This window comes from Eptatretus burgeri, chromosome 2 (genome assembly GCF_056783735.1).
Source record: "Eptatretus burgeri isolate ZD-2024b chromosome 2, Ebu_testis_v1, whole genome shotgun sequence".
In the NCBI taxonomy this organism is placed as follows: Eukaryota; Metazoa; Chordata; class Myxini; order Myxiniformes; family Myxinidae; genus Eptatretus; species Eptatretus burgeri.
Window position 1 is genome coordinate 114,392,285 of NC_140962.1, and position 22,218 is coordinate 114,414,502.

The 22,218-nt window shown below is 43.8% G+C and overlaps 2 protein-coding genes across 11 annotated transcripts in view; one reads left to right on the forward strand and one right to left on the reverse strand.

Moving 5' to 3' along the window:
* Positions 1-22,218, forward strand: part of TRAPPC13 (trafficking protein particle complex subunit 13) — a 95,633-nt gene that overhangs the window by 60,443 nt on the left and 12,972 nt on the right. For 8 of the 9 annotated variants that reach the window (XM_085870820.1, XM_085870818.1, XM_085870822.1 and 5 more), the window contains 4 exons: positions 4,447-4,583; positions 11,892-12,090; positions 13,012-13,116; positions 17,159-17,302. In XM_085870820.1, coding sequence (XP_085726946.1) covers positions 4,447-4,583; positions 11,892-12,090; positions 13,012-13,116; positions 17,159-17,302 — 585 coding nt within the window. Of the gene's footprint in view, positions 1-4,446; positions 4,584-11,891; positions 12,091-13,011; positions 13,117-17,154; positions 17,303-22,218 lie in introns of those variants that run through there. The other variant, XM_085870823.1, reaches the window with a different exon arrangement.
* LOC147032876 (uncharacterized) overlaps positions 17,297-22,218 on the reverse strand; it is a 52,633-nt gene continuing 47,711 nt past the window's right edge. For both annotated transcript variants that reach the window (XR_015055383.1, XM_085870829.1), the window contains exon 3: positions 17,297-21,638. The gene's annotated coding sequence lies outside the window, so the exon portion shown is untranslated. The remainder of the gene's footprint in view (positions 21,639-22,218) is intronic.

Here is a 22,218-nt window from a genome sequence, read left to right on the forward strand (position 1 = left end):
GGCTTCGAAATTTGTTCCGAAACTTCGAAACTTCCGAAATTTGTTGTTCTTCTTCTTCAACCTTTAAAATCTTTAATCTATCTATAATTCCAGCAATGTGTGTCTGTGTCTGTGACCGGTGTTTCTCAACAACCACTGGTCCCGTCTAATTGAAACTTTCCAGGTATATTGCTGGGGACCTGTGGATGTGCCTTTTCAAGGTTTGATATTAATCGGACAAGTGCTTCCCAAGTTATGGCCATTTAATTACCAACCAATGACAGGACACGTGCTGCGTAGGCGTGGCTGATGCGCCATTTCGTTACCAATCACAGGACACGTTGCTGCGTGGGTGTGGCCATTGGGGAAGAGATCCTCAGCCGCGTTCCCCATTACGGGTTACAACGTACGGACTTCCGGATAGTGATGACACTATTATAATAATTTCTTATGCGCATTTATAGATAAACACAATGCCCCAATCCAGTCGTCGTTTACGAGAGCGAAGGAACGACCTGTATGGTTATTTGAAAGATTTTTTGTTGTTGTTTTTTTTTTTTGGGTTTGCACATACGGCCACGTACGTACGCGGATGACATACGGGCACGTACTAGTTTATTTCAATTTAATTATATACTTCAATACTGTAGAACACAACTTACCTTCTTTGCATTTTCAAAAACCTCCAGATTAGCAGTACTTGGATCAAGTATTGACATTTATTTTCTCATGCTCCGAGGGCCCAGAGTAACTGTGATATTCGGCATTCAGACAAATATGGCTGCACCAAGCACTGTTTGTTTAATGCAAAATTTAAAGCAACAGTTTAAAATGCCCTTTCCATGTCCTTTTTCTCAAGACTACTTGGGTTAAGGTGTTCAATGAACTCGTATTCACACATAAAATATATTCTTTGCACTTGCATTGATGTTTGTTCAATGAATGAAGAAAATGCTGTTTTCATGTATTCTGATAAAATAGCTCCCAATTTGCTGTTTATGCATTATGTTGAAGTTACTTTTGACCCTCCAAAAGCTCGTGCATACCTTTTTTGTGATGCTTTTGACATCTTCATCTCGTTGATGTTTCGATGGAAATTGATTTAATAACCGAGTTAGTGCTTTGTGTATCCAGATTGGGTCTTTGGTCAGTGGAGTAGTTTCAAGAAGACCAGCAGGGTAGTTTCACTTTGACCTTTTCTTCATCCCATTCTGGGAGCGGTTTGTTGAGTTTGCCATTGAGGGCACAAACTGTTGAAAGTTTAACATGAATCTTCTCACATAAGAAGGATATGTATAATCCATAGTCTGCAGAGAAATGCTTTTAGCTCCTGAGGAATGGCTGAACCACAGGTTAGATTTGTTCATGATATCTTGCGACTGTAAAATTGTTGTCTTCAATCGCAATCGTCCTCGTTCTTTTTGGGGTTCGGGTGATGCCTTCCCACACCAGAATACTTCTTTGACTGAAACGATTATGCTCAGAAATACAGGTCCCTTATGACAGAAAAGTCTTGTTAAACATCACTAGCACCACAAGAGCCACTGAGTATGATCTTGAATCAAAAGGGTATCTTAGTGAGTCATCTTGCTGTTTATTCCATAGTATTCTTGAAAAAGATTATTAAAAACCCTTCTGCATTAAATGTCCAAAGCCAATGGATAGGTCATCACAGTGACTGCTTGTAACTGCTCCATGAGCAAACAATGAGTTACAGTTACGCTTGTCATCTACTTTGAAGTTTATTTCAAACTACATTTGTAGTCATGTTAACATCAATTTGGATTCAGACCAGGTCACTCTAACATGAAGCCTGGTGTTGGCTTAGTGGTAATGGTGGCTGGCTTAAGATCTTAGGGTCCTCAGTTTGATCCCCATTGGCTGCTGAATTAACACCAGGTGGGGTTGACTCAGCCTGTCGTCCTTCTGAGGTCGGCGATATGAGTATTAGTGTACTGGTAGAGGAGCACAGCATCAGCGGCACATCCGCGCTTCCAAGAAATGATAGCTACCGTGGCAGCCAAGCTGCCATACGCAAGAACAGAACTCTAACATGGACATGCTGCCTCTACTCTACCAACAATGTATGGAGGCCCTCAATGTTGGACATGAGATCGGGGCCATCTTTCTCGACATATCTCGTGATTTTGATATAATCTAGGATCCCACCTTGCTCTCCAAACTCTCTGCCTTATGGTATTCAAAGCCTTCTCCAGACATAGCTTACTGACTTCCTCTACTCTCATAACCAATGTGTGGCACTCAACGGAATCCTTTCATCTCCTCTACTCTCATAACCAATGTGTGGCACTCAACGGAATCCTTTCATCTCCTCTCCCTGTGAAGGCTGTAGTGCCCAAGGCAGTGTTCTGGGCCCAGTCCTTTTCCTAATTTTCATCAATGATCTTTGACTCTCCAGAAAGTCCTTTATTTGTTGATGACTCAACCATGACAAACCTCATCCTTCAGATAGGCAGGCTGCAGTCTCTTCCATCTCTTCTGCCCTTGACAAAACCACAAGCTGGTCAAACACTTGGAATATGTCCTTTCAATCCTGACAAATCTCTCTCCAAAAGGACTGCCTGGCAAATCCTCCTATCTACTTTCTTAACAATCCTCTTGAAGCAGTTCAGTCATTCAAACTTTTAGGCTTCCTATCAGCCATAATCTTTCTTGGGCAAACCACACTGCGAAGTTGACCTCCAAATTCATCCATATGCTGAACTGGCATCCCACCTCGTGCAAAGTTCTTCCTTGGCACACCTGAATTGTCATCTACCTACAAGGCCTTCATCTACAAGTTGATGGCGTATGTACTGCTTTCCCCTGATGGTCTGGCGCTCCTGCCTCACATCTTGCTCAGCTTGACGTCGTGGAAACCAAGGCCTTCAAGGTCATTGGAATCTCCTGCGATGACGCTGATTCTATGGGCCTATCACTTCACCATCGCAGACAGGTTGGTGATCTCTGGCTTCTCCCGCCTCCTTTCTGGTCTTGTACCCTCAGCTCTTTCTGTGCTTCATTTCACCCAGGTTTTTGCTGGATGCACGTGGTCCACCAGCAACCCCCTTCTGGTGAAACTACATAAATCCAGGATCACTGCTCATCTCCTCATTAATTCCTTTTTTTTTTTTTTTTTTTTGTTACCTGCCTCTGGAGTCAACTTCCACATCCTCTTCAGGTCTTCAAGACAGCTTTTCATCCCTCGTCCAAAACCATGATCTTTTCTACCCCCTTTAACTCACCCCAAGTCCACCTCTTTCCGATTTTCCAGTAATCCCTGAGTTTGTGGCTATATCCACCCCGTGTTTCCTCCCCATGGCTTCATCTTTCCCCACATCCATTATTCTTCCAAATCTCAATCTATTTTTGTCCCTCATCTTTGCTCTTGGTGTCTCCTCCACCCCCCTCTCTTTCTACTGTTGTATTTTTTTTTTATTCTGTTGCATCCTGATCCATTCTGTATTCTAGCTCCAACATAAGCCTCGACTTTTAATCGAAAAATAAAAGAAAAAGTGCAATAAGGATTTTAAATGGTTCTGATAGACACTAAAATGTCTAGCAATCTCAAATTTCCCACTTGTTTCTCTAACTTATTAATTTGTTTGTTCATTCATTCATCATTAGAGCCTGGTGTGGCTCAGTGGTTAAGGCGGTGGCTTGGGATCCTTGGGGTCCTGAGTTCGAGCCCCGCTGGCCGCTGAGTTAGCACCAGAGGAGTTGACTCAGCCTGTCATCCTTCCGAGGTCGGCGAAATGAGCACCAGTGTACTGGTAATTATCCCTGCATGTCGAAGGCGACTAAAGGGTTGGCGTCAGGAAGGGCATCCGGCCGTAAAAACATTGCCACAAGAAAGGGTACCATGATTGGAGCCCGCAAAAAGCTGACCCCTGCTCAGGGATAAAGGCTTTCAAATGGTGTGATGATGATGATTCATTCATCATTAATTTTGATAATAGCATGGTCTTTGTTAAGATGAAAATTTTGTTGTAAAAGGAATAAAAGTGAAAAAAAAAACATGTATACACTCTCTTGTGGTCGATTAAGTTTACGCATTTGATTAAACAAATTGTACAAGAGAAAAAATTTCAAACGTGACCTCAACGGACATGCCAATTAGATTTTGCATCGCAATCGCAGTCAACATACAATACAAAAAAGAATTTTGTTCAAGAATATATATTTTTTAAATGTATACTTTTTATAACCACTCATTCACCATCACCATTGACTAACTTACAAGATTAAGAACATTGTGATTACTCCAAATTGTCTCACAGTCCCAAGTGCTGTCTACTCAAGGGTCTGTTACTTGGAATCATAGTTGAGATAACTGAGTAGAGTTGCTTACACTGCTGGGGATAAAAAAAACAACTGCAAATGGTTTGTAAAGGATGCAAGGACTTGTTAGTAATTTTTTTTTCCTTCTCCTGTGAGACATCGAATTATTATTCCCCTAACCCGCAGAGCGAGGAGGTTTTCTTGGAAGCACAGATTCAGAACATCACATCTTCACCCATGTGCATGGAGCACGTGTCCCTTGAGCCTTCACAGATGTATTCTGTCATTGAGCTCAATAAGGCAGAGGCACCATACGCAGACAGGTGTGTATGTTTGCATATATGTGTGTGTATCGTCTCTAAGCTTTATATAGAATGTGCTCATAACAGCTGTAACACCCCCTTCGACCTTTACCCCCTTCGACCTTTACACCTTCACAACTCGACCATTTATGCCTTTCATTTGCAATCTATGACCTTTAATTTAGTACATCCTTCCATTTATTTGCCACACAAAACAAGTCCTGGTAAGGGCCTGCAATCACTGATTGCTCTTTATTGTTTCTGTAAGATATATTCAAGCTTAATTATGAGTCTAACCAAAGTAATGGTCAAATTTTAAGGAGAGCTCTGTGGATTGAGAAGGGGACAGCAGAGCCAGTGGGGTGGGGTGTGATGAATTATTTAAAACGGTGAATTGAGGTGATGCTGGTTTGGGTTTAGATAAAACTAAAAAGCGCTCACCTGTCCCATCCGCGCAAAGCCCATCAACATCTGCTTTGGGAAAAAATAAAATTAGGCGGTGTAAGGCCGAAGTCACATTTGCTCCACGGCGAGGATACGGCGGCCGTACGCCCTCTGAATTGACAAACTTGCGGCGGCCGCAGAGTTTCTGCGGTGGCCTCAGGCTGGCCCTACGCCGTTTGGCTATCTTTTACAGGCCGTAGGGGTCGCCGTGGAATTATAACGCGGCATTATAACTTTTTTCATTTCTATGTTCGCCGTAGTAATTCGACAAGCCAGAAAAAAAAATTAACCCATTCGTTACTGTCCGTCTGGCCGCACGTTCGCCTTAGGGCCCCCTCAAGGTCACCGTGCGACATCAAATCAAAGACCGTACGGCAACCCCACGTTTTCGGTCTCCACAATTTCTAAATACGCCGTGTGGCTACCCGAAAAATAAAAACGTGTGTGACCGTGGAAATACTGCGGCCGCCGTGTAATTGCTAGTGGCCGTAGATTTTGGAGACCCCACGGCCGCCGTGGCAAATGTGACTTAGGCCTAAGGAGCGGGGAGGGGGACATTGTTAATGGGATATTCATCGCAGCCTTTTTAGATGCTGAATTGCGAATGATGTACAACACACGAAGAGGTCGATCCAAATAAAAATGCAAAATGGAAAGCCCGTCCGCATTCAGAATGCAAAGGCGTTTATATTCAGACGTCTTCCTCAGACATATTCACGGACAGGCGCACGTGGCAATTGAAATGGAGCTCCAATCAGCCAATCAATAAATCAATCTTTGTGATTGGCTACAAAGTGTTACTATACTAATTAACATTTCTCTTCCCGCACAACGCTGAGCAAATCTGCCAGTTTATTATGATGATTAGCCTGTCCCTGGCACAGCGGAAAATGGGGTTTTGCAATCATGTCTGTGTGTTTGTGTCTGTCCAGGCTGTAACTCTATTACCATTTGAGCTTTTATCATCAAATTTTCAACAAAGTTTTGTTGTAAGCATATGGAGAAGACAAATCAATAAGTATGTTAAAATAATTTTCATTCTTTATGATTATTATAATTATTATTTTATTATTAAATCACCTGGACTTTACTCAGGTGAGCTTATGTGATGGAGCAGTGTCCGTAGGTGAGTGAGAGCAGTCAGTGAGTCTGAACACTTCAGTAATTATCGCTTGAACCAAACACACGGTTTTGATGAAACTTGGCCACAAGCTTCATATCTGATACCTAACGAAGCATTGACCGCATCAAAGTCTGCACTCACTGATTGCTCTTTATTGTCGACAATAAATAAAGGGGGTCGACAGGGACTTTGTGACCTCCCCCCCCTCCCCTAAAAAAAAATACATAGGTATTTGCTCTCTTCTCCGAAACTACACACACAATTTCAATGAAACTTCACCACAACCTTTATCACCCGTGATGTACCAAAGTTTGTTCATGGCATTAAAAAAAATCAGGGTCTGAGGGGGTTTGAGTAACTGCTGCACCTGATCCATGTGAGCTTCAAGACTCATGGTCCTATTTTTGTTGTTACTACCAGAGTACCCACCCTACGGGCGATCTTTTTACAAGCATGCAGTACTTTCTTCTGACGCATACCTTTATTTGGGCGGTGTATAGGCAGATGATAGCTCTGAATAGCAAAAAAAAAACCTCCTGGTTATGTGCATGAAGCAAAAACATACCTACTGCTTAGAATTCAAAACACCTCACTGCACTGGACAATATGGGGACAGGAATACTGCACTATAAATGGTGGAGACTTTTAATACCCTCCCCCATCTGGAGGCGGTGCCACACGATACACATTTACACGGAGAATTTGCATCCTTCCCACCACCCCCAAGACCACTGGCAAAGATAAAACACCCCTACACGTAAATTAGGGTCATGCTGATCCTCTGTAGAAGTCTGGATGTAATCGGCCCAGAATTGTAGGAGTAGTAGCGCGACAAACACCGATTCGTGAATTATGGTGAGAATAAGGGAAGAAAGGGGGAAGTGATTGTGAATTTAACGTTCCACCTTTATTTACTTTTCACATTGTTTTTAACAAACGGGAACAGGAACAACGCAGGCATGCTCGGCAGGATGGCCTCATGTGCCAAAGTTCCCTGTGTATATTTGTGTAATGTTAAGAACAAGAAGGAATGGGGAGGGGAGGACAAAGATGGGATCGATGGGGTTGAGGCCTTTGAGGAGGGGGGGGGGGGGTTGAGGACATTGGGTTTTGAGAATTTGAAGAAAGGGGAAGGGGAAAACAGAGTTTGGGGAGGGGGGGTGGCAGAGAGAGAGGATAGAGTTGGGAGGGGGATTGAGGACATGGGATTGTGTGTGGGGGAGGGTTAAAAACCAGAAGTTGCATTTTACATTATGCAGAATTTCCATGGGTCCCAGATAGCCCCATCAGGTCTTTTGGGTCCTTGTCTTTTGGATCCCCTGGGTCTTTTTTTTTTGTCCTGTCATTATTTTGGGACCTTTGGGTCTTTGGTGTCCTTGGGTCATTTGGATCCATTGGGTTTTTGGGGTCCTCTGGATCTTTTGGTATTTTTTGGTCTTTGAGGCCCTCAGCGTCTGTTCAGTACTTGGGGTCTTTTGGGCCTTTGAGGCATTTTGGGTCTTTAAGGTATTTTTGGTCTTTTGGGTATGTAAGGGTCTTTTGCTTCCTCCAGGAGGGGGAGTGGTCTTTTGGGTCCTCTGGGCACTTTTGGTTAAGTATTTCAGGTTACAATTGTGGGTGATGTTAGGTCAACCTTCCAACCAATGGGTGAAGAGCGGATATAAGAGTACGTACATACATAATCACATACACTTGCTCCATTATACTGTATATAGATTGTTATTCTTCAAGCTTTTTTTGCTCTGTTATTTTTTTAAACTTTTTTTTTTCCTCAGCAACCACTTGTCTGACACAAACTTTTCAGGGTCAGAGAGACCCCCTCATGGAGAATATTTTAATGATGATTGTAATGTCATCGGTCATGTGGTATGGCAGCCATCTTGGATTAAACACAAAAAATTAAAACATTATATCTCTGAAACTGCTGGTTGGAAAAATTTGAAACTTGGCACATCTTATTCTACTCCCAATGGGGAATAAAAGATTGAAGATTATGTCATCAGGGAACTGGTAGACCAGCCATAAATGTTGTAATCAAAATCCTTGTTTATCATTGAGATTCAGTGTGTACGTCCAGGCCGTACCATTTTTTTTTTTTCCAATTGAACTTTTGTCATCAAATGTTCAACAAACCTTTACGATGATGTTGTAGAGATTCACAAATTAATAAAATGTACAATTTTTAGCCGCGTCACGTTGCGAACGCTGGCTCTAAAAGAGCTCCGCATTGTTCTTCTTCTTCTTCTTATTATTATTGTTGTTATTCTTCTGGTGAAGACAAAACCTTTCTGACACAGCTCTTGGACACATTTGTCCTTGTTTTTTAGTTGCGTCGTGTTGCGAACGCTGGCTCTAAGAGAGCTCTGCGTTCTTCTTCTTCTTCTTCTTCTTGTTCTTCTTCTGGTGAAGACAAAACTTTTATGACACGGCTCTCGGACACATTTGTCCTTGTTTAACTGTTGTTTTCATCAAGTTTAGTTTGAGTACAAAGTGGACGTGGATAGGCTTTGCATTTTGAGATGCTTTCCAGTTAATATTTTATCTAATATATAAAGAAGAAAGATTGTTTGTTTTGGGTGTTTGTTCATTTATGCGTTCACACCCTGCAGGAACCAGTGTCGCCAAATTTTTCATGGCCTCTTCTTTCATCCACAATAAGGTAACGGGCTATGTTTGCCCAAAAATTGAAAAATTTAACAAAATTTAAAATCAGATAATTAGCGTTCAGGCCTCGATCGGGTCTTATGCTAACACACTGCCTGCATGTTTCCCCCCCTCAGAAGCGACTGAGTAATGTGTATAGTGACAATCATATGTTGAGGTCATATTTTGTATGCAAGCTAATAATGGAAACTGTGTATTCCCTTAGTACATTTCTCCACTACCTCGAATCCTCCCCGTCTCTGTACCATCCGTCTGTTGCTTGTTAAACTTTAATCTACCGTGTCACGAAGATCGACACGGTAAAATGCTCGAATCTTACCGTGTCGATTTTGTACTGCAAGACAAGCAGCCTCCAGGTCAGCCGAGACTACTAGTACTTCAGCTTGTATCTGATAGGTAAGAGCAATATTATCTGATGACTATTGACTAACCCTCCTCCAATTTTATTTATTTATAACTCATCGGGGTACTCGGCGTTGCCCCAGTGCTGTTCTTATCCTGTTGGTATTTTGAAGAAATCAATTTTTTCTTTCTATTTTTTTTTTCTGTGGGGGTCCAAAACACTTCCCTACACCCACTAAGGAATGGATTCGGGGATAATTTAATAATACCTTTCACAAACCTACAAAGGATTGAGCATGATGGATTAAAAAAAAATCCAACTGAAAAAAAAAAATCTTTTTTTGCCTAAAACACTCTGCGGCACTCAGATTAACCTCTGGAAGTTTGAAGATCCGTTTTTTTCCACCTCTGAGAAAAACACACACACACACACACACACACACACACACACACACACACACACACACACACACACACACACACACACACACACACACCATCACAGTTTTTGAGATCTGACTTGCTTCTGTTCTCCATGAGAGCATTGTCGGCTATTATTATTATTGAAATTTCTTCACATCAAATCAGTTGTGAAGTGGCTGCCCTCCTGTCAGTGGTGAAGCATGCAATCTGATCTGCAGTGAAACATTGTGAGTCATTTCCTTTTTTGTGGTGATGGAAGGAATTGGGGGTGGGGGTGGGGGGGGGAGGTTTGAGCCGATGCAAGTTTACTTTTGTCTTTTCTGTTTTCAACAATCCATAAACGATGCATATTTAAGGAATTATTGCCGAATCCTCTTCTTATTTGTAAAATCCTTCAAACAACATCCTTAACTTTGCTTGTTCACATTATTTCACTTGTCTCACTTTAGTCATGAGGAAGATGGCTGTGATATTAAACTTTGTTTTCTTACAACATTAAAGTTGAGTTTTAAGTTTAACCCAAAGTTATTTATTTTTAGCTCACCGAGAACATAGATAGTTCAGGTGAGCTTATGTGATGGTACGTTGTCCATCCACCCATAAACACTTGCAACTTCTCTGAAACTGCTGATGGGATTGTGACCAAACTTGGCTAAAATGATATTTGGTGTGGTGGAATTTGTTTGTTCATGGATCCTCTCCCTCCACCTATAAGGAGGTCATCATAAGGTTTAAAGGCCCCAAAAGTACTTGAATTTCGATATATTTTGGATTACAGGAAAACCTTGAGCAATCTTCTTCTCTCAAACTGCGTAACTGATCACTGCAAAACTTTAAATTTGTGATCAACTACCCAAGGGCAATATATGAGTAGCTTGTTAACAGTGATGTCATCGGTCATGTGTATTGGCAGCCATATTGGATCATCAGAAAACCTTTAAAAATCATTCATCTTCTCTGAAACTGCTTAATCGATTATTGCGAAACTTAAAATATTATGACTGACTACCGATGGGAACGTTTGATTCAAAGCTGATCCAAAGCACAATATGGCCATCAGTGACATCATAATATAGAAAATGAGCAATAGCTCAAAAAATATGAATTATAGACATGTTGGAGTTGCACCTTATCAAATAGGGCTAATTTTTACACCAGGAAGTGACATCATACCAGAGGTGGACAATATCTTAAACTCAGGCTCATAGGCAGCAGGGGAGATGCACTACTGTGAATATCATGTCAACACTACCTGAGCTAAAATATGTATTCTAAATCCAGCTCTTATTAACCTCCGCCATCGAAGATGGATGGAGGTTACTGTTTTCACCCCTTTCTGTTTGTTTGTGAACAGTATTACGGAAAAAAACTCCTTGACGGATTTCGACAACTTGGTGGGGGGGGGGGTTAGGTATGGTCCAAGGATCATGCCATTAGATTTTGGACTTGGTCCAAAATCCAATATGGCCGCGATCGCGGCCAATTTGAAAAAATATTTGAATATTTTTTTTGCATTTCTACATGTTTTAAGTGATTTCCAACCCCCCCCCAAAAAAAGAAATTGTTAGAGAAAAAAAAATTTTTTTTGCAATTTCTTTTTTCAACAAAATTTCGATTTTTTTTTTTTTTTTTTTTTTTTTTTTTGCATTTCTACATGTTATAAGTGATTTCCAACAAAAAAAAAACATGCCAAAATTATAATTGCGGCTGATTTTGGAACTTCAGGGGGATATACCCATGTAAAATCAATTTCTGTCTCAAGGAATCTAGTTATGACGAATGAATTGAGTATGTAAAAGTTAAAAGTAAAAGGGAAAGTTGCAAACTATAACTCTGTGAGCACTGTTGACGTCAAATTGAATGAATAGGATATCAGGTTCACTTGAGTGACCTAGCAGTATTGGCGGCAGAGGTTTTACACTCTACAGAGTGCTCCCCCTCTAGTTTTTACCCTGATCCATCCATCACTCCACTTTTTGGCAACCAGCCAGGTGAGTTGCATTACCACTGGTCCTCTATTTATTCATTGTCAGCATTTTTTGTTTCAGTTTTCATTAGTGTTCTGATATTTGAACCTGTTTAATCGTGACATTCTACAACTTGCTTGTATTTCATTAGTATCAGTCCTTGGATGCAAAATATCTCCATTCCTTTCCAATATAAATGTTGAACCATATACAACAGATATAGAAATCTCATTAGTGTGGTTAATTTTAAATTGTTCCTTGAACGATGCTTTTTTCCTAATTGTGTCAAACATCAATTAAAAAATGTTGGCTGGGTCTTTTTATATGTTAATCCTTGATATGATTGTGGATTTATCCTCTCCTCAGGGGGACCATATATGGCAAGATACGTTACCTGGGTCCCAATGAAACCCGTCAGTACCTTTATCGGCTGCGAGCTCTCCCTAAGGCTCTGGGGCGCACTGGCGGTGTCCGTGGTATATCAGCCATTGGCAAGTTGGACATTGTGTGGCGTACGAACCTCGGAGAGCGTGGACGTCTGCAGACCAGCCAACTTCAACGTGTGGTCAGAAACCTATGTTCTGTGCAGTTGTGAAGAAATCAATCTTGAGTTCTTCCAATCTCTTGACTTCTTGCCAAATTTTGTAAGGCAACTTGTGGAGATTCAAATTTGATTCCTTCTCATAATTCTTTTTTTTTTTTCTTTCATGTCTGTGTTCCACATATTTCTGTTCTCTTCAAGACAAGACTAATTATTATAAGTCTGAGAGCTTTAAACATTGTAAATGATGATGCTGTGGCCTTACGTTCCCAGACATGCATTTGCTTCGTCTTGGTGTTTTTGTTACAACCATTACTGATTGTGCCCATGGAGTTGCCCTCGACGATGCACATTCTCGAACATCATGTGCTCTTTTTTTTTTTTTTTTTTTTGTATACCTTGTCGAGGCTCGTATGAGAGCAAACACACAACTCACAGCAAGGGGGCATGAGACAAGAGGGGTGGGAGTGGAAAGGACAAAACAGTGGGGAACAGACATTAGGTGAACTGTGGAAGGGAGAGGGATGGGGATGGGACGCGGAACATGGCGAAGAGAAGATGGACATTACAGGGACTTTCAGGAAGCAAAGCAGGGGAATTGAAGGAAGTGGGCTTGGGTGGATTATCGGGGGTAGAAAAGATCGAGGATTTGGATGGGGGATGATAGGAGGTGGTGGTGAACAGCTGTTTTGAAAACCTGGAGGGAAGAATGGGAATGCATGACGAATAACTTACCTGGGTATAGTTTTAGCATAGGTGTAATGCAACATGCTATTGCACATTTTAAAGATCTGGATTTGTTTTGAAATTGCAACTTTGAGAGAGCACAGCTCTAGAATTGACGGTGGACTGTGCAGCCTACAAAGCGAGCCTATGATGATAAATTCGAATTTGAATTGAACATAATTAGCTGCTTGATGTAAACCTGTGGTTTGTTGTTTTTAGGCACCCGGTTATGGCGATGTTCATTTGCAACTTGAGAGCATCCCCGATACTGTGGACATCGAAGCACCATTCTCAGTGGATTGCAAAGTCACAAACTGCAGGCAGGTGAAGTTTTTGAAAATAATCACGATTTGTAATTTCAATGGGCCATTGATTCAGTGAGTAAATTTATGATGAACCCAACCCGTGTTTGAACTTGTTATTGTTGGGTGTTGAAAGTCTTGCAGGTTCTGTTTAAACTGGAATGAAGTAATAGTCTTGCTGGGGAATGCCAGTGTAGATCTGCATTGATGGACAGGCAGAAAATGGATGAAATGAACAGCATGTTGATGGAGGTATGTAACCGCTGTGGGAAGCAAGGAGAAGCAGATGTTTCGGGCCTTAACCCTTTGTCTGAGCAAAAGTGGGTTAATGCCCAAAATGTTGAACTTCTCCTTGCTACCCACAGTGGTTAGCATACAGCACCTTCAGAAAATATTCACACCCCTTGACTTTTGTCACATTTTGTTGTTGCAGCCTGAATTTAAAGCGGATTAAACTTAAATTTTTGGGCACTGATCTCCACAAAATACTCCAAAATGACAAAGTGAAAACATATTGTTGCGAATTCGTGCCCGTCGGCGTGCGGACGGCCACGTAACTCGGATCGCGGCACGTTACCACCGGACGGACAATTCAGTCGTGACCCTCCGGGAACTATCGCCCGGAGCCAGTCACGGCTAGGCCTTTCGACCTCACCACAATTGTGCCAATCGGCCACCCGCGTAGGATAGGGTTGTTCGCCAAACTCGACCGACCTAAGTACCCACGCGGATGGTAAACCGGGCGATCGTACCTCGCCGCAGGTCGACTCGGACACGAGCCGCTTGGGCGGCCCGTTCCGTACTATCGGGATAACCGAGCAGTGTTATCGTCGACCTCGACGGTTCAGATTATTTACCGGGCGTTGCACCCACTACGAACCCTTTACGTGAAGCAAGATGGAGGGTCAATAGAGAAAAGACAAAGCGAAACGGGAAAACAGTTCACACAATGCACATTTATTTCCCGGCACACGGAAAGCACGTATATACAGCCATACAGTCAAAATGCACATATAGTAACCAGAACAATAAAAGCAACAACGACGCAGAGTTAATACCGACTACGCGCACACACGGCAACACTTGTACAGCTTTACTTTACAGACGGCGCCAACACACATTTACACCAAAGCAAAGGAAAGAAGCCACCCTCATAGACAAGGGGGCAGACAGGCCTGAAGGCCAAATGTGCGCGTGACCTGGAGGAGCGGCCAGGTCCGCGAGACCGGGGGGGGGGGGGTCCTACCCACGCCCTCGTGACGCGTTGGCGGGCGAGCCGCAAATGTGGCTGTGCCCTGACTCCGTGCTCCTTGGCAGGTTTCGTTGGCACGACGTTTGGAGTGGGGTGGGTAAGGGGCCCCCTTTTGCACTATCTCAGCGCGGGGGAAAGGGGGAATTGTTGATGCCCTGGGGGAGGAGAATGGCTGGCTGGCTTGGGTCCCGCGACGGGATGAGCAATTTCCCCACACCGTAACCTCGTCGCCGACCGCCGTCCTCGCCTCGGACCAGAGCTCCTTTGCCTGCAGTTCCACCGCATGCACTCTCCTCACCCGACCGACTGGACTCTGCCACTCTTCTCCGTTCCACACTCTCCTCACCCGATGACTTTGCCAAACTCACAATTCACCTTGCGCTCGCCTTTTTATCGGCGGCAGGAAAAGCGTATATGCAAATTTTCGGATCAGAATGACCTCGGGGGCGGAGCCACGCTTGCCCATTGGTCGGAGGAAACAGGGGCGTGAACCTCCCCTGATCCTAGAATTTGCATATATCGACTTCACACACACACGCGTCTGGAGGCGGGGCCAAGCCGCCCCGCGCTCGCTAATTGGACGGAGGAGAAATGGGCGTGTAGCGTTTTTGATCCGGATTTTCCCTCGGAAAGGCCGCTATTCGCGCTCACGGCTCGGTGCGCTCGGCACCAAACGCCGCACGGGCCCGAGACAGCCCGACGTTCAGTGTTCACAGGTGGTGCGGTTGTTGGTTGTGAAGGAGAGCGGCGAAGGTGGTGGAGGGTTTTCGGTGGTGAGGGTTGATGGTTATGGTGCCGTTGGGATGGCGGTGATGCGATGTTTGCGGGATTGAGTTGTGAAGGTAAAGGTTGTGGCTGTTGGCGTTGTTGTCTGAGGGTTGGAGCGTGGTTGTAGTTGGTGACGATGGCTGGCGTGGTGGTTGTGTGATGGCGGTTGAGACGTGGTTGGTTCAAAATAAAGATAGAACAGAAAAACGGCTATCTCAAAGCGTCGCAGCCCGAATGAATCGCATAAATTCCCTCTATACAACGGGTTTGGGGCTAACTACACATGTACCTATGAAGATATCTCACCTGAGGGTCCTGAATGGTGGTTTGCGAATTTCCGCAGCCGTAACAATATTTTTACAAATTAATTAAAAATAAAAAGCTGAAATGTCTTGTGTCAATAAGTATTCAACCCCTTTGAGCTGGACACTCCAAATTGAGCTCAGGTGCATCCAATTTTCTTTGATCATCCTTGTTTTGTCGCCACAACTTGGAGTCCACCTATGGACATTTTAATTGATTGAACATGATTTGTAAGGAACCACACCTTTCTGCATAAGGTCCCACAGTTGACAGTGCATGTCAGAGCAAAAACTCTCCCATGAAGTCCAAGGAACTGTCCGTAGAACTCCGATTTGGAATTGTGAGGAGGCATACATCTGGGGAAGGGAATAAAACAATTTCGAGATTGTTGAACATTCCCAAGAGCGCAGTGAGCTCCAGCATTAGGAAATGGAAAGAATATGGAACTACCCAGACTCTTCCTCGAGCTGGCTGTCCATCCAAACTGGGCAACAAGGACCTTGGTCAAGGACTAAGAACCCCATGACCACTCTGACATAACTACAGAGTTCCTTGGATGAGATGGGAGAACCTGCCAGAAGGCCAACAATCTCTGCAGCACTTTACAAATCCAAGCTTTATGGGAGAGTGGCCAGACCGAAGCCACTCCTGAGAAAAAGGCAAATGTCAGCACGCCTGGAGTTTGTAAAAAGGCACGTGAAAGAATGAGAGCATGAGTCAAAAGATTCTGTGGTCTGATGTGACAAAAATTGAATTATTTGGCCTGAATGCAAACCGCAACATCTGGTGGAACCCGAGCACAGCTCATCACCACTACAACACCACGCTACCATGAAGCATGTTGGTGGGAACATCATGCTATGGGGATGCTTTTCAGTGGCAGCGACTGGGAGACTTGTCAGAATAGAGGGAACAATGAATGTAGCCAAATACAGGTAAATCCTTGAGGAGAACCTGCTTCAGAGTACAAAAGACCTGAGACTGCGGTGAAGATTTCCTTTTCAACAGGACAATGACCCCAAGCGTAAAGCCAAAGCAACACTGGAATGGCTTCAGAAAAAGAATGTGAAAGTCCTTGACTGGCTCAGCCAAAGCCCAAACATCAATCCCATTGCGAATAAGTGGAAAGACTTTAAGATTGCTGTTCACTGACACTCCCCATTCAACTTGACAGAGCTTGAGCAAATCTGCAAGGAATAATGGGAGAAAATTCCCAAATCCAGATGTGCAAAGCTGATACAGACATAGCCATGAAGATTCGAAGCTGTAATCGCTGCCAAAGGCACTTCTACAAAGTATTTGAATCAGGGGGTTGAATACTTATTGATGCAAGACATTTCAGCTTTTAATACTTAATTATGTAAAAATTTCGAAAAACATGTTTTCACTTTGTCAATATGGGGTGTTTTGTGGAGATCAATGAGAAAAAATTAAATTTAATTCAGGCTGTAACACAACAAAATGTGACAAAAGTTGAGGGGTGTGAATTAATACTTTCTGAAGGCACTGTACCTAAATCACTGCTGTTTATTTCATCCATCTGTTTAAATCACCATGGGAGAATAATTAGTCAATACCAGATACAAAACTTAACGTCACTTCAGCATTTTCGACCAACTGCAATTAAGTTTCTGAATAATAAACTTCGAAAGCAAAATGTATTCTTGAGATTATTAGTCATTTTGTACCCTCATGTTGCTTGCATAATGTCCCTCGATTGCTCCCTGTCAATTGAAGTGAGCGAACTATGGGTCTACACCTGGAGCTTTGCAACTCGCATGATGTGCATTGGTGTGGAGTGTCAGGTCGGGACCTCGGCACATTGCCAGCTAACGGCTCACTACTTGTGAACCTTTCACTACTAGCTTGTGCACCTGGTCTACAGGTGAGGTTTCTGTGCACCATTTCCACTGCCTGCTGTTCTATCTCCTCCATTCTGGACATGCTTCCAGTGGTTAAGTCAAATATTAGACTTTTTATTGTTTTTGCATGATTTGTGCTGATGAAACTCTGCACATTGGGGTAAGACTTACCTGTGTGTAAGTGTACATACAATGAAATAATGGCCATGGACCAAGAAAGTCAAACTTTAAGCCTCTCTATTAATATTTTCTACCAATGATGGCCAGGGGATTGGAAACCACAATTTGAAGCTAACCAACACACTGGCCTACAGTTCATTGCGTTAGTCAGCTTGATAGCCGTCATACTTTTCTATCCTGATACAGGTGCAACACTGCAGTACCTCTTTGCAATGAGGGAAAACTGCCACTTGCTGACCACTTTACAATTACTTTCATGATAAAGCAGTTACCGATAAATGAGCTGTCCAACCCTTGGTTAAAAAAGAGGAAAATGCAATCTGTCTTTAATCAATGATAAAAGAGGAACGGTATCCCATCCTACTGTCAGGCAGCTAACAGTTGGGTCACTTTCTGATCTTGCATTGACTATATGCTGATCTGACAGGTGGAACATGTTTGTGAATCTTGGGAAATTTCAGTCAAATGTCACACTAAGGATAGTTAAATTAATCTCCCTATTTCCTTCCAGTCAGCGACTAGAAGTTCATTCTCTTGATTGTCTCGGCCACAACCTCTCCGAGACCAACCACATCCCAAAGCCAGCCACAGACTTGTCATCCTCTGTCATTTGATGTAATTTCCTGAAAGATCCAAACTATTCAAAGCCCACAACGTCTTTGTCCATAGCTCAATGGATTTCTGTTAACGTCCTCAATATAAATGGCATCTTCAATTAGGTAGGAGCACAAGGCATATTGCTGTCACATCATACAGGTGGTGGCCTGCCTTCCCCTCTCTCTCTATTTTCATCACCCCTCCTCTGGTCTTGCTCCTGCTCTCTCAGCCCTTCAACCCTCTTTAGTTGTGCCAGATTGCACAAGTTCGGACAGCAATCGGCACCTCATAAACTTCCAAGATTCAGGCTTATTGCCCATCTCCATTCTCGGTTCCTCTTTTCTCCCGTTTGTAGAATCACCTTCCTGGGCCTGTTCAATCCTACTCTCCACTTGATGGCTTCAAGATGGTGGAACACCACTCTCCTTTGTCATTTTCTCTCCCCCCCCACTCAACCCTCTTCTCTTGGGTTAATATATTTCTTCCCCTGCTCTCTTTCCTCTTTTTTGATCATTACCTTTGTTGCATGCACCTGTTGCCCCACTGTCTGTACATTGCTGTTGCCCACTGTTGCCCACCCCCAAAAAATTCCATTTGTGTATTCCCAATATTTTGCATTTTGTCACAAACGTCCACATCCTTTCTCCCTCAGGAATTAGTTGAAGATATAGGACGTGTGCACGTCTATTCAAGGATCATGACGAGTAATATCTGAAATTGCTTTTCAAGCTCGACTAAAGTAGTCTGGTTACTGAACACAAGTCATTTTGTGTTCTTGCCACTGCCCATACTGAGGCTTGTTTGCAGCTGCTACCACATTACACTTCTTATTGTGATGTTTACTGGAGATGATCATTAAGATTCTGACCGAATGCACAAAGTTGGTGATGGACAGTTGTTTTCCACTTGGCCCGTTTACAAAACACATTGCAACTGATCATTGGTCTTCCACAGCATTTTTGGAATGAAATGAAGGCTTTCCTTCGAGCAGCCCTCGCTGAATCACAAACTCCAAAGAATTAGCGGTATAAAGGGTACGAGCAAAAACTCGCAGTAAAGATACCACGAAAAAAGGAAGCTTTTTTATTGTTCTGGTTGAAAGAGCTCAAAAATGGGAGGTTGTATATTTCTTAGTAGCAAAAAAAAAACAAAACATTTTGGGAGTGAGTGAAGCAGTGGTCTATTCCCAAAACACTGCACAGCTACAATTGTTTTGTCTGATTGAAAGCATCATAATTTTCCATAGATTTGGATTAATTTGAAGCAACTTTTCCTTAATTTCTTTTCTCTGAGTTTTTCATCGTGGGACAGACAGCCTTAGTATTATATATATATAGTTATGAATTCGCGCCCGCTGGCGTGCGGGCAGCTGCTTTTAGCCGAATCGTGGCCATACGCCCACCGGACGGACAATTCAGTCGCGACTTTCCGGAACAATGCCGAAAACCAGTCACGGGTGTGCTCCAAGCACACCACAACCTTGTCTGCACCCTACCCGCGCGTTACAGGGTCCGATCGCCAAATAACTGATTTACCTAATTATTCGCACGGGTCGATTACCAAGAGATTGTACCTCAGCGAGGCCTGCTTGGAGACGAGCCGCTTGAGCAGCTCGCTCCGTTTTGGGATAACCGAGCAGGGTATTATCGTGAGACCTCGCTGGACCTGATCCAATTATCGGCTATCAAAAAGCCCGCTATTATTCCGAAATGCAATAAGGCAGCTCAATTAAGGGAAAATGACGCGACAAACAGGTTACATTTAAACAAGCACATTTATTCACAATGCACACGTAAACAGGGATGCACGTATGCAATCAAAACAAAACACACACATGCAATTCAAAGGAGCTAATACCGTCTATCTATTATGTACAGTCACTTATACAGTTTTACTTGACGGACTCGGCGCCACAACTTCCATACAAAGAAAAGCAAGGAAAAACCCCAGGACAGACGAGGGGAAGACTGGACCTCTTTGGGTCTTTATTGCACGGAGCCGTGTAGACCGCAGAGGCTCCGCGAGGCCGCGCAGGTTACCTTCTTCTGGTGGTGATTCGCTGGGGCGTTCTGCGACGTCCCGTCCCCACGGTTAGGCCCAGGCCTCGCCAAGCGGCCGGGTGATTCGGGCCCCAGCCGGCAACGCCTGAGAGGAACGAACGGGTCTTTGCTCTCTTAGAGTTGATGCTCTGTAAGAACCCGTCCGTCCCTCGCACTGCTCGGACTGTCCCGAAGCCCAATCACCTCGGACCGTCTGGCATTGGCTGGCGAGCTCTCTCCGGCTCCCTCCACGTTCTGCACATGAACGCGCAGCTCCGCGCGGCACAGCAGGCTTAGCCGCACTCCCAGTTCACGCCTCCTCCACTCTCCTCAGCTTCTCCAGCTACTGCAGGCTTCGGGCTCCAGACTTCCACGCGGCTCCTCAACCTCTCCAGACTGACTGCGCTTGGAGTTCCGCTCGCCCTTTTATAGGGCCCGAGAGACGAGATTTTGACCTCCGCTCTCCGACCTTTGACCCCCCCGCTGGCTCCGCCCCTTTCTCTCTTTTCATCCGAATCTCGGAGGCGAAGCTTGGAGCGAGCGGACGTGGTAGAAATCACCAACGCTGAAGGGAGAGCGGACGTGGCAGAAATCACTGTCGCTGGGAACAAGGAAACCACCGCGTTTATTTGCAGTGATATCACCGTTGCCAGCGCAAAGATGGCAGCGTTTCGGAGATGAAGGTGAGGTGATGTTCGTGTTGAGTATTGGGGTGGGCGATGCGGTTAGGGAGATGGTGAGATGTCGTTGTTGTAGAGAAGGTGGTTGGTGGTTGGTGTGGTGGAGAAGGTGGATTGGTGGTTGGTGCTGTGGTTGGTCCAAAATAACGATAGTAAAAGAAAAACGGCTAACTCAAAGATCACAGCCCGGGTGACATAAATAAACCCCTTAAGAGAACGGTGGGGAAATCTATCTGAACACAGACTTATCGGCATAACTGATCTAAGGACCTATGTGGTGCTCTACGAATTTCCACAGCCATAACAATATATACAGGGTGTCCCAAAAAAATGTACTCACTCTTTAAATGATAATAAATGCGTTGTTTATTGACTAAGAAACAAGATTAATGGTTAAATGTATAAATACATGTTTACAAATGTTCAAACAGACGACCATCACGCTCCAAACACAGCCGATAACGCGGACCAATGGATTAATGTTGGAATGTAACTTTTCCAATGAATTCACTTCAAAATGCGATGGGCGCTTGATTTTGGGATTCCTGTCTCACGAGCCATTTGTCGTACAGCTTTCTGTGGGGATCGGTGGAGGGTTTCCAGCAATTGATTTTTCCTTTGCGGGGGTGGTTGATGACCGTGGTCTTCCTGAACGCTCCTTATCGACGTCATGCACAGTTCTATCTGTTTCAAACTTATCTCAGATGCGAGCAATGGTGCGCCGTGTTGGTGGATCTTTGAAAACGTCTTCTAAATTGTCTTTGCACTTCCATGATGTATTCGTGCTTCCAGTAGCACTTTATGATAAATTTTCTTTCTTCTAAACCTAGTCGTACTTCTGCCATTATTAGGGTCAATTTCATCTGAAAATTAATGAAAAATTCAATGAGTTATGAGGAGCCAAAATGTGAGTACATTTTTTTTTGGGACACCGTGTGTGTGTGTGTGTGTGTGTGTGTGTGTGTGTGTGTGTGTGTGTGTGTGTGTGTGTGTATGTGTATATATATATACAGTCAAAGCTCGTTACTATGCCACCCGTCGGGACCGAGCAAAAGTGGCATAGTAGCGAGAGTGGCATAGTAACGAGATTTTGTAAAAACGGCCTTATTTTCTCAAGTTACCCATCTGTAGTTAATCTTTAGACAAAATTTATTCCAGCAAGTAAAAGGTACGACTGTTGTATAAGCTAAGCGAACGGAGAACATACACACACTAACAGAGTTCACACACTAACATATGGCATGGCGAGAAATTCACGACACACAAAGCTTTCAAGAATCGTCGGCTGGCGCATCTTCTTTCGGCGGATCTCGTGCATCTCGTTGTCTAGCCGATCGCACGCTTGCATCACACCGGGCTTCCCGCTTCTCTGCTGCATGAACTTCCGGACGGTGCTACAAGCGCGCTGGGCTTCCTCGAACGGAACGATTTCCTCCTCGACAG